General features: G+C 39.2%; 1 protein-coding gene across 10 annotated transcripts in view; it reads left to right on the top strand.

Annotated features, from left to right (window-relative positions):
- Positions 1–13,464, top strand: part of RBFOX2 (RNA binding fox-1 homolog 2) — a 292,073-nt gene that overhangs the window by 188,922 nt on the left and 89,687 nt on the right. The window contains exon 1 of one of the 10 annotated variants that reach the window (XM_036252097.1): positions 4,089–4,118. The exons of the other annotated variants lie outside the window; for them this stretch is intronic. Coding sequence (XP_036107990.1) covers positions 4,092–4,118 — 27 coding nt within the window. The 5' untranslated portion in view covers positions 4,089–4,091. Of the gene's footprint in view, positions 1–4,088; positions 4,119–13,464 lie in introns of those variants that run through there. 10 annotated transcript variants of the gene reach the window in all.

Raw genomic sequence — 13,464 nt, forward strand, 5'->3', positions numbered from 1 at the left:
CTGTTTCTCTTCAATATCATTATATTCTATTGAACAGACATGTTGTAGGGGTGCCCAGTGTTGAAACTTATGGTCTGCATGTCTCTGCTAATAAGATACACAGCAATATAGATGGAAGGCCATTTTCTTTATTCATGTTTCTAGTTGATCAGTACACAAAACTTTGATACTATAAAAGCATTTGAATTATTGCAGATTGTGTACCTTTTCTTTTTTTTTTTCAATCCTCACCCGAGGACATTTCTCCATGTTTTGTTCAGATAGAGCAGGAGGGAGAGAGAGGAAGAGAGAGAGAGAGAGAAACATCAATGTGAAGGGACACATCGAGTGGCTGCCACCTGCACGACTCAACCAGGGCCGGGGACAAACGACAACTGAGGTACATGCCCTTAGCAGGAACTGAACCCAGGTCTCTCTGTACCGCAGGCTGACGCTCTAACCGCTGAGCCAAACCGGCCAGGGCTGTGTACCTTTTCAAATGGTGTAAATTGGCATTGTCACCAAATAACTGAGCTTATTGTAGAGAATGTCTTTTTATTTCTGGAATTTTCGATTGAATATGATAGTTTTTAAACTTTAAAGGAAATAGTCTGTTCTGAGGGAGGGAATCTGTATTAATTTCCGAGTTGAAAATGTTACAGAAAGAGGTGGGTGGAAAGACAAGAAGTGCAGGAAGTTATAATTCAAATATTGGATTATTTCGCCATTTTTCTAAAGGGCTAATTGTTCGAACTAGATCTGGGCACAGTTTGGGCTGAATCTAGATAAGGTGTGATCATGATTGTTTATTGTCACCTGGCTGGTGTGGCTCAGTGGTGGAGCAGCAACCCATGTACCAGGAGGTCACCGGTTTGATTCCTGGTCAGGGCACATGCCCAGGTTGTGGGCCCAATCCCCAGGGGGGTCATGCAGGAGGCGGCCAGTTGATGTTCTCTCTCATCGATGTTTCTCTCTCTCTCTCCCTCTCTTTTCCTCTCTCCCTAAAACCAATATTGGAAAAAAAAATTTTTTAAAGATTGTTTATTGTCTGTATCCTCCAGTCTTATTTAAATGAGAGTTTGTAGTTATGCCATCAGGTTAAGGAAGGCAAAAGTGATAATATAAATTAGAGACTGAGAGAGTATTACTAATATTTATGATTGTACTCAAAGTAAAATTTGTTTTGGTTCTCTTAAACTTATAAAAAGATAAATTATAGGAGCAATAATGCTTATGTAAATATTTTAGAATAAATGAAAAGTTTATCTCTAAAGTAATAAATGAAAATCAACTACCTCCCTACCATTTCATCCCCTAGAGATATTGGTTTTGTCTTATGCCTATAATATATGTGTATGTGTGTATAATTATAATACATTATAATTATTATATACTATATACAGCAAATATTGGTATGTATGTGAACTAATAAGTTATGTGTGTATACATAAATAACAAAAGATATAAAGCTTATAAATGACATAATTTATTGATTGACATACAGATACATATTGCATTTATAAATATGGAATGACACTCTACAATATAATTTTTTTTTACTTAATAATGTATCAGTCACATCTTACCTTGTATATTTAGATCTATCCTCATGAAGAATTTAAAGCTCCAGAAATTGACTAGGCCCTCAATAACTTATTTGGGGACTACTTTTGGGATTAAATTATATCAGTTATTCTAGAATTTGAATTACAGTCTTTCATTTTAAATACAATAAAAATATGATCTGAAAATTTTTTCTTCTGACAGAATGTGTATACTACAGACCCTTAAGATATGGTGAATCAGATAAAAAATGTTATGAGGGTCAGATAATCTCTTAGGAATTGACAAGGCAGAGTTTCATGGTTTTAGAGGTGAGAAAGTGATGCCATGGAAGTGTTCATTAAGAGCAGCTTTTTAAAAATGTTACTCCCTGTATGGGGAGTTGCTTATAATGTTTAATTTTGTGCTATAGGTAGCATTGTTTTGCCTTTGGTTTTACCTGTGTTGTCTATTTCTCCCATAAACTGTAAAGTCCTTGATAACAGGACTGCATCTATTTTCTCTAGTGCTTAGCACAATACCTTGTGTGTAATAGATGTTCAGTAAATTTTTTTTATTTTTTTTATCCTCACTCGAGGACATTTTCCCATTTTTTGTTCAGGTAGAGTGGGAGGGAGAGAGAGGAACAGAGAGAGAGAGAGAAACATCGATGCGAAAGGAACACATCGAGTGGCTGCCACCCGCACGACCGACCAGGGCCGGGGACAAACTGCAACCGAGGTACGCGCCCTTAGCGGGAACCGAACCCGGGTCTCTCAGGACCGCAGGTCGACGCTCTAACCGCTGAGCCAAACCGGCCAGGGCCAGTAAATGTTTTTTTAAAGTTATACTGCATCGATGTATTGTTGTCCCTCATGTGTAATGCACATACACTCAGTCCCAGCAATCTGAAGATAATCTAGTGAGTTGAGTTGGTCCTTCTAACCTCTTAGAACCGATTTAAGGTAAATATTTAACCAAGAGAACTATCTTAGGTGTACTAAGGCATATTGACTCTTAAAAAACAAATTTCTGAACAATCTTAAAATAAATTGCAGTGATTATAAAAGGAGAAAAATTACACTGGTGGGAGGGGACACGGTAATACATAAACTCTCACAAATGCCTCACAATTGTATTTAATCCTCATGGTTTAATCTTACCAAAACATGTTACAGTATTACTTGTTTTCCAAGATTAGGGAGATTGTAACCTCTGAAACTAATTTACAATTATTTATTATTTTGAACTTTGAATGATTGCCCCAAGTAGGGGATTTCTTAGGAGCAGTAGTTGTAAATGGTGTGTCTCATTCAAAGCATTTATTTCATTTTCTGCTCATTCTGTGTCCTGTCTCCTAAAAATTTTTCTTAACAGTTCTCTCTGGTTTTTGGGATGGGCCATTTAGGCTCTGAAAGCCAACTCTTTAACCTGCCAGGCTTTGTCAGACTGACTTAACACCTGTCCATGTTTGTTAGTGCTTTTAATATCTGTTATAGAGATATGTACTCACATGTGTGTTTGTATATAATGGTAGGGTGGGTATAGCAGCTTCCTAAAACGGGAAAAGCAACTGGCTTTTCTGAAAAGACCTTTCCACCCCCACCTTTTTGCAGGCAGCCACAGTTAATCCTTACATGTTTGATTGGAACAGCTGAGAGGGTATCTTGCATATCTGAAGGTCTCCAGTGGACTCATGTTGCCTAAGAGTTGGGGCCACCTTCCTCTTTTCTAGTGCTGATCCTGCCAGCTGTCTTAGCCTCTGTTGAAGCAGAGTGAAGGAGGTGTTAAATGATACACAAACACAGTGTCATGAAAGGGATCCCTTTACTGCATGTAGCAGTGTGACTTCTTTTTTCTTCCATTCCTTTTCACGACACAAGGGTTTTATACTGTTAATCCTAACACCTGTCCCTGCCGGAGACATTGAGAAGGGAGGGTTGTGTGGTGTGGTGTGGTGTGGTGTGGAGTGTGTGTGTGTGTGTGTGTGTGTGTGTGTGTGTGTACGCGCTCGCATCTGCGCATGCGCGCAGTCCTGCCCAAGAAGGAATAGAGAAATAATACCAGTCCCATCGCTTTTCTGTGTCCTGGATTGGGAGTGATCCCTCTGACGCACTTAAAGTCTGGAACATATATATCATTTTGGATCCTGGAAATCTTGTGCTTCCTACCGTTTTTTGCGTGCCACTTTAAGGAGCCCGTGTTCCCTTCCTTGGCTGTCATTCTCTGCCTCTTGAGTTTCTGGTGGAGTTGTCAGTAACACCAACAGTAACAGCAAATCTCTAGTGTAGTTTTTAGTCTATAACTAGTAACGCAGTTGGAGCTTTTTGCTTTTTCCTGAACATTTCTTCTGTATAGTGTTGAATCTTACTGGGGTGGAAGCTCCGGCTTCATCATCTGAGCCAGCATACCCATCTGCGTAGACTGGAAGTCAGCCAAGGATTTTTTGGTGCTACCTAGTTCCTTTGGACAGGAGAGCCAGTTCCAACAAGACAAAAGCTTAGGCACTTTTTTGTACTCTTTATCTGAAGATTCTCCCCTCCCCCATTGCTATGTATGGTGTATATTGTATGGATTATCAATATCCTGTTGTCCAGGTAAGCTAAGGGTTCTAACTTGTTTTCTAGATACTATTTGATTAATGTGAAGGTTTTATGGTGGAATGAAATGCTTATAAGCTTTCTGTCTTTGACCTGGTATACTATTCAGGGTGTAGATTTGCCAAAATTTTTTCTAATTTGCTGTAACAGGAAGCTTGAGTTTTACATAGTATTGAAGGCTGGGCAGGGGCGGTTGCTTTCAACTCCAGACAGAAGTTCTGAAGCTTCAGAGAGCTATTTGTGTGTATATGTCCATGGGCTTGTGCACACATGTGTGTATTTTAAACAGAATGGGCTTGGCATTATAAACAACATAAAGCCACCATGTTATAGTAAATTTTAGGCTTTGTTTCGAGTAGATGAGAAGCATAGACGGCAGTTTCCAAATGTTGCTTTATTTTTGTCGTTGTTACTATATTTTTTAGAAAGGTAGAAGACACACTCCACATTTAACATTTTAGACTATTTTGTGATGAGATTAGTGGCATCTTAGTTATTAACTTGTTGAAGTCTAGGATCAGAACATTTTAGGCCATTATCAAGCATACTCCTGGGTATACTAGATTCTGAGTCAGGCTATAATGTGATTCACCTCTGTGTTCATGCTCAAATAGCTTCGTTTTCCTTGACCTCACTTTCCTTGTATATAAAATGAAGGGTTTGGACCAGATAATCTTTCCTTTGTAGAGTCCCACTGCAGATAGAAAATACTGTTTTCTCTCTGTGGTTGGTTGAGTCTTTGAAATATCAATTAATTGTGCTGAAAACCTAGAATAGGGAAATGAAAATGTTTTAATACAATTAATTCTGAATTGTAGGTACTACTTGGTTTCTCCATTTGTTTTAGTTTGTGTTTTCATGGCAGTTAGTTATTTTTTTCTTTGGCCATTTCTCTAATAATTAGCTTTTAAGTTTTAGGTTGGACAGAAATATGGATTAAAAATAGTGACTAACTAGTACATTTTATTACGTATTTAGCCAAAAGGCTAAACCAAGTTTTTTTTTTTTTTTTAAACCAAGCTATTTTTAATTGGATCTGTTGGTGAAGCTCTCCAGAGTGAACTTACAGCTCTCATTCAAGCCAAGCTACCAGTATTGAAGTCACACGGGAGGGGATGTGGTTATGTCTCTTTAACTAGATTCTAACCTATTGGTCTATACTATATGTTTTATATTAACTACATACGGTTTCCCTTTTGTTTGAGTTACTTGAATTAAGAGTATGTTATATTTACCATAATGAGGTTTTGATATGTTTGTGGGTCTCATTTATCTACGAACTGTTTCTATCCTGGCATAAAGTAATAGATTTGGTCTATGTGACAGCTTAAGGCTGAAAATGTCATGAGACTAGATTAGAAGCACAGCTTCTTATGAGTAAATATTGATGTGTTTTTGAAGAGAAACATCTGTGAACAGTAAATTTCTGAGACCCATCTAGCAAAGTAAGAGACTTGTAATGACTGTAAATATATGCAAAATTGCCCGAGGAAAGGAACTGAAAACATAAAAGTGTTTCCAAAGAAGATGGAAGTAATTGGAAATATATTTTAAAATAATTTTTATATGTAAATGAATGTTTTTGAGGTAGAAAATTGTCTGCCCCCCCCAGTAAAAGTTGTAGGGTGGATTAAAGATAGTTCTTGTTTCTTTTAAAAAAGGAGTTCCTGTTTATAAATTATGACATATTTGATAAAGTCTTTTGAATTACAATTGTATTCATATATGATAAAGTGAATTTTCCACCCGAAATCTTTTTGGTCATTACGATTTAGTGCTGGTAAATGTAGTGTTCAGTATTCAAACCACACCCTTCCTGGCTTTGCTCCTTTATTAGGGTTATTCTATCTGACATTAAGGTAGTTTAGAAAGGCAGGTAATGGGGTGTTAAAATTTAAGAGTATACCCTCAATTCCACCACATCAGGGAAATTAATGGAATTGAAAAAATAATTTTAAGTTGAAGCATCCAAAACTTTTTTACAATTGTGTTTGTTAATTCTGTTAAAGTAACAGTTTTATTCTGGTACCTTTATAAATGGGTGATGGATGGCTATTTGCTACACAAACTCTTAACTATGGTTATAAAATTTTCTTTTTAGCGTTTGCTATATTCTTCTATTAAGTCAAAGCTCATCATTGTGTAATAGTTGTGATTCTGTACTAGTGTATTATACAATTGGAAATCATTGATGACATGATTAAATAGTGTTTTTTTAAGACTTAAAAAGCATTTATTAAATTTTATTTTATTTTGTTTTGTATTAGTTTCAGGTAAGCAGCACAGTGGTTAGACAATCATGTACTTTACATAGTGGTCCCTCCAATATTTCAAGTACCCCCCTGTAGACCTACTTATTACAATATTATCAGAAAAATATTTTTTCAATGAAAGGTTTTGCACCTACTTTTTTTTTTTTCTGCACCTATTTTTAAAGTTAAGAACTGTTGACCCATGAACAACGTGGGTTTGAACTTTGCTTGTCTACTTATCTGCAGATAGATACATGTTTTGTTTTGTTTTTTTTTTTCAATAAATACAGTCAGCCCTTTTATATCTGTGGGTGTCTTATCTAAGGATTCAGTTTTTTGCATCCAAATTGTAGAGTCCCACTGCAGATAGAAAATACTGTTTTTTCTCTGTGGTTGGTTGGGTCCTTGGATGCGAAGGGCCCACCATAGAGTCAGAGTTACACTGAGATTTGGATTGGGTGTGTTGGTCCATGCCCCTAATCCCCATGCTGTTCAAGGGTCAACTCTATTTCTAAAATTGCAAGTGTTGAGATAATGAAACAAAGTGAGTCTCCTCAACATAAAGCAATAAAATATTGTAGGTACTTGACCTTTCATTGCTCTTATTAGTTAATAGAATCATGCCGGTTTTAAGAATGTGCAATTGGAATTGGTTATTTTATTAGTTAGAATTTTTGCAGAACCAAACCTGGGCCAAATCAGTTTAAAATGAAGGCAGAGTAAGTAGAAAGGGGCTTGCTAGATATGATTTAAAGGACAGTGAGTATAGTATCCCTGCCCAGAAAAATAATCTATTTGAGAAACTGTTCCTGAAATTATTCTTTTATGTTAAACATTTACTGCCTCTGACTGGATGGTTAAAATATAACTTGTTAGGATGGCTACTGTCAAACAGAAAACAAAGTGTTGGCAAGGATGTAGATAAATTGGACCCTTGTGCACTGTTGATGGGAATGTAAAATGGTACAGCTGCTGTGGAAACAGTATGGTGGTTCCTCAGAAAATTAAAAGTAGAATTACTATATGACCCAGCAATTCTACTTCAGAATTTAAAGCGGGGTCTTGAAGAGATATTTGCACATCCATGTTCATATCAGCATTATTCACAATAGCCAAAAGGCAGATGCAGCAACCCAAGTGGCCATCAGTGGGTGAATGGATAACCAACATATGGTACATATATACAACGGAATATTACTCAGCCTTAAAAAGGAAGGACATTCTGAAATAAGCTGCAGCATGGAAGAACCTTGAGGACATTATGCTAAGTGACATAAGCAAGCCACAAAAAGACAAGTACAGTGTGATTCTACTTAGATTAGGTACCTAGAATAGTCAAAATCATAGAGACAGAAAATAGAATGGTGGTTTCCAAGGACTCTGGGGACAGTGAGAATGGAAAATTATTGTTTAATAGGTATAGAGTTTTTTAAAAATGGAGAGTTATGGAGATGGATAGTGGTAATGGTAGCACATTATGAATATATATACTGACCACTGAACTGTATACTTGAAAATGGCTAAGATGGTAAATTTTATGGTATGTGTATTTTACCACAATAAAAAAATGGGGGGCGGGGGGCTGCTCGGTTTGGCTTAGCAGTTAGAGCGTCGGCCTGCGGTCCAGAGTGTCCTGGGTTCGGTTTCCGCTAAGGGCATGTACCTCGGTTGCCGTTTGTCCCCGGCCCTGGTTGGGTTGTGTGGGTGGCAGCCACTCAGTGTGTCCCTTTCACGTCGATGTTTCTCTCTCTCTCTCCCTCCCACTCTATCTGAACAAAAAATGCAAAAATGTCCTCGGATAAGGATAAAAAATATATATATATTCGGGGGGTGGGGGTGGGGATTAACTATTATTGCCAGTTAGGGGATTCACCTATTATCACAGTTTTTCTGAGGCAGTTTTACTTAACCTGTCACCCGTTGAACATGTTAGCACTGGTTATCATCTCGAAGTAAATGGGGCAGTTGGAAGAGGAAGAAGCAGAGTCTTACATTATTGGGAGTGTAGCTAAGTGTCCTGATTTGAGGGTTGAGGACAGCCAAGTACAACTTAAGATAGTACTAGGCACCTGGAAGACTGGGAGACAGAAAGTCACCTCTCTAAAAGGTACATTTACCTAGCCTGTGCTCTGGTCTGCAGAATGCCCTCGAGGGATTTAGCCCGGAGGCTCTCTACTTTGTGGGAAGATGACCTTGATGTCAAGGGACATATGCATTCTTTAATTTCTCATTTGGAGAATGTTTTTCGAATACTTACTATGTGCCAGGCAAAGGATTTAGTGGTGAAGAAGAGAGCAGTATCTCCAGTAATTTAGTAAGAGACATAGCATATTTTAATATTGGAGAAACAGCACACATCAATTTTCACAGGTTAGTCGGGTATTGTTATATTTTTGATTGATTGATTTTAGAGAGTGGGAAGGGGGGGAGAGAAACATTGATTTGTTGTTTCAATTATTTATATCTTCATTGGTTGCTTCTTTTTTTTTTTGGTACATGCCCCTAGCGGGAACCGAATCCAGGACTCTCTGGTCCGCAGGCTGACACTCCAACAACTGAGTCAAACTGGCCAGGGCTCATTAGTTGCTCCTTGTATGTGCCCATATCAAGGATCGAACCCACAGCCTTGGCGTATCGTGATGGCACCCTAACCAACTGAGGTACCTGGCTACTGGGCTAGAGCCTTATTTTTGATAATCTGATTATTGATGAATTTGTTCACATCCCATTCCTGTTTAATATTTGCCTAAGAAACTTTTCCTTAATCTCTCATAGAATACAGAAACGGTATACATAATTTTATATATGACTCTAGTTGTCTAGAGTTTGGGATATTAAAAAAAAATTTTTTTATCCTCACCCAAGGACATTTTTGCATTTATCTTTAGATAGAGCGAGAGGGAGAGAGGGAGGAAGAGAGAGAAACATCGATGTGAGAGAGACGCATCAACTGGTTGCTACCCACACAACCCCAACCAGGGCCAGGGACAAACTGCAACCGAGGTATGTGTCCTTAGCGGGAACCGAACCAGGGACTCTCTGGTCTGCAGGCTGATGCTCTAACTGCTGAGCCAAACTGGCCAGGGCAGAGTTTGGGATATTTTAAAGATACAAGAGTATGTTACCCAAATCTAGATAATAATTTATGAAATGATATTTTTTAATTTCTCTGGCCTCACCTATGTTTTAGTGTGTGTTATTTGTGGCCTTGTTCTAAAGGTTTGATTTTGGGGGACAAGAAATAAATATGAGGGCTAGCTTGTTTTATAAGCATATAAAGTCTAAAGCAGCTGATTTAAAATTCTGTTCTCACCTTATTTTCTAGAATGGGTTCAATATAAGTTAACCCAGCCTAACCTAGAGAAAAGAAGCTAGGAAATAATAGATTTAGCTATAATTTGACTACATTTATAGTAAAGGGAATTTTGGGGAAAGGATATTAAAGTGCTATTGTGTTAGAGATGCTTCTGAGAAGGTATTTGATAGCTGTCCGTTGCTATTCACACTTAGTTAGGGTCATTATGTGGGGCGTGCTGTGAAGAGCTTTTATACTAACAAGTTTTTATTATTGCAGGAAATACCGGCCCTTTAATGTTGCCTTTCACTCGGGTGTCAGAGGCAGCCTGGAAAAGGATGAGCAAAACCTGCCTTCTAGTCAGGGACTCCTGGGTCGGCTTTCATGGCATTGCTGGTACCTGGGTGGAAGCAGGGAAGTTAAGTCAAATCTGTGGGAAATTGTAAAGAGCAAGAGCACCTGAAGTTGTGAGATTTTAAAACAGTAAGTTAGACCTGGCCGGTTGTGTTCAGTGGTTAGAGCCTCGGCCCAAGGACCAAAGAATCTTGGGTTCAATTCTGGTCAAGGGCACGTACCTGGGTTGCAGTTTGTCTCCCGCCCTGTGTCTCTCTCATGTTGATGTTTCTCTCTCTCTCTTCCCCTCTCTCTCCCTCCCTCCCTCCCTGTCCTCATTTCCCCCTCCCTCTCACTCTATCTGAAGATAAATAGAAAAATATTCCTCAGGTGAGGATTAAAAAAAAAAAACAGTTCTTTTGTCTAGAATCTGAACTATTATAATAAAGTTGAAAATAGACCTTTCTCCCACTTTCTTTTTGTACATCTTCCTCTAAGCTTCATAAGATACTGAAGTAAATTTATAAAGTCGAAACTATTTCCAAATACTCTTTTGGAAGAAAAGAATGCTTTTATAATATTTTGATAATCTCATAGGTACTCTTTATTCCTAGGTATCCATATATAGATAAATAGTGGCTAGTGATAGGAATCAAGGCGTTATTGTTTGATTTCAACAAACATTTATTCATCTAGTATGAATTCAGACATTGGGTTAAGAACTGGGGGTATGAAGCACACAGTTCCTCTCCTCAGATTGCTCACAGTCCAGTCCTGGTTTCACAGAAACACTAGCCCCCTCAGTTATGAACCATGGGTTAGGTGCTGAGGCACAGGAATTAGGGGTAGCTAACCCAGGTATGGGAGCAGGTAAGATCAGGAAAGGTTTTCTGAACCAGGAGTCCCTGAAGTGAGCCTTTAAGGATGAACTGGCCAGAAAGAATGCCATATTCAGAGGAGTCAGAACATAAAACAGAGAACAAATATGGTGTCATTGAGGAACTAGCTGCACATTGTTCAGTGTGGGGTTGGAGCAGAGAAGAGTGAGGGGTGGGAAGTAACTGACAAGAATGCAAGAATGCAGAAGCCAGATTATATGTTAGGTGCCTACTTAAGAATTAGGAGCGTAGGCCAGTATGGCTCAGCGGTTAGAGTGTCGGCCCACAGACCAGAGAGTCCCGGGTTCAATTCCCGCTTAGGGCATGTACCTCGGTTACAGTTTGTCCCCGGCCCCAGTTGGGGTCGTGTGGGTGGCAGCCACCTCACATCGATGTTTCTCTCTCTCTTCCTCCCTCTCTCCCTTCCGCTCTATCTGAAGATAAATGCAAAAATGTCCTTAGATGAGGATAAAAAAAATTTTTTTTTAAATTAGGATCCCCCCTCCACCCTTTCAGGCTGTGGGAATAGTTGAGGATTTTAGGCAGGGAAGTGGCAGGTTGAGGTCTGCATTTAGAAAGCTTGCTCCGGCAGTAGCGAGAAGCTCAGTGGGAAAAGTGGTACATTGGAGGGACACAGTTCCTTCATCTCTAAGAAGGGGATTAAAGTGTCTCACTGTGAGGATGAAATGAGCTAATAGTATACATAAATTTCAAAATTTATCCACCACAGAAATGGTTGCTATTTTACGAGTCATGAAATGTAACCAGTCATCAAGGAAACAAACATGGTACAATGGGTACTAGAATCCAAGCTTCATACAGAGAGGGATTTTTATCTCCTTTGTCCATTACTGATTTCCCCTGTGCCTAGAATAGTACACAGCACATGGTAGGTACTCAACCATTTGTTAAGTGAATTAATGATTCAACTTTGATAATTTAGTTTTGGACTTTTAATTAATTAATTTTTAATCCTCACCTGAACCTGGCCAGTGTGGCTCACTGGTTAAGCATTGACCCATGCACTGAGAGGTCGCCAGTTCGATTCCTGGTCTGGGCACATGCCCAGGTTGTGGACCCAATCTCCAGTGTGGGGCATGCAGGAGGTGGCCAGTCCATGTTCTCTCTCGTCAGTGTTTCTATCTCTCTCTCCCTTTCCCTTCTTCTCTCTCTAAAGTCAAAAAAGAAAAAATATTTTTTAAAAAATGCTCACCTGAGGATATTTTTCCATTTATCTTCAGATAGAGTGGGAGGGAGGGAAGCAGGAAGAGAGAGAGAGAGAAACATCGATGTGAGAGAGACACATCAACTGGTTGCCTCCCACACAACCCCGACCAGGGCCAGGGACAAACCGCAACCAAGGTATGTGCCCTTGACTGGAATCGAACCCACGATTCTTCAGTCTGAGGGCCAGTGCTCCAGCTACTGAGCTAAACCATCCAGGGCTAGTTTTGTACTTTTAAATTAGAGAAATTAGTATGCTATCTAAATGGAGTTGACCATTATTTGGCAGTTGGAATTTTTGATGTGGAGTTCAGGAGAGATACCTGGACTGAACATAGACATGTAGGGGTCATCAGGGTAAATGGGTGGTAATTGAAGTGATGGAATGAGTTGCATCACCTAGAGCGAACGTGTTCAGCAGTGTTGAACTTTTTTGAGGTTTTGTACCCTTTGGAGACAATGGTGAGTCCTATGGATCTTCTCTGCACAGAAATGTACATAAGAAAACAAGTTTTCATGCGGGTGCCTGTGTGAGGAGTTCTACACTGAGGTTAAGTCTGTGACGTGCAGTTACATAGAGGTCTGAGGGCACTTCAAGCAATAGCAACATTTAGAGGGTAGACAGGAAGAAAAGTAAGAAGGAGAAGCAAGTGAACACGGAAAGGAAAATCAGGAAAGACTGGTATCATTTAACCTGAGAATGAGAATCTAAAGTTGAGAGTGTCAAATACCACAGATAAGTCAAAGAAGATATAAAATGTCCATTGAATTGGACCATCAGAGGTCTTTGGTGACTTCGGTAAGATAGATTTTCATTGAATGGTATGGGGGAAAGAAAGCTGGAGTTCTGGGGATTGCATGCAACATTTTGAGGAGGCAATGAGGAAATTGAAACAACTAGGAGAAATTCTTTTATTTAACAAATACTTAGTGACTACGTACCAGGCACTGTGCGAGAAGCTAGGGATTGAACCCGGAAGGTAATTCTCTTCTTGGGGCCTTAGCTGACATTCTTATGTATATTTGCCTGTCCACCTCTCCAACCCCATACTCCCATCCAGAAAATGCCCTGAAATGCATTTCTCCTTGGTGCAGCACTGGGCACGTTAAGCTACCAGGGGACTTGGGTTGTTCTGTTGGATCAGAGCCAGGCTGTTCAACTGTTCTCTCTCTCTCAGGCACGGGGGAGCAAATTGTCCTCTCTAATGTCAGCCTTCAAAGTTAGGGACACAGTTCAAAATATCCTTGAGTTTTTCCAGTGTTCACAATGATCCTGCTATTCAGTGAGTTTATAAAAATCGATTTAATATTTATTTTTACTTTAGCTCATACTAACTCTTGTGCTAATGACTTGTGTAAGC

The sequence above is a fragment of the Molossus molossus genome, unplaced genomic scaffold, assembly GCF_014108415.1.
Source record: "Molossus molossus isolate mMolMol1 unplaced genomic scaffold, mMolMol1.p scaffold_m16_p_10, whole genome shotgun sequence".
NCBI lineage: Eukaryota > Metazoa > Chordata > Mammalia > Chiroptera > Molossidae > Molossus > Molossus molossus.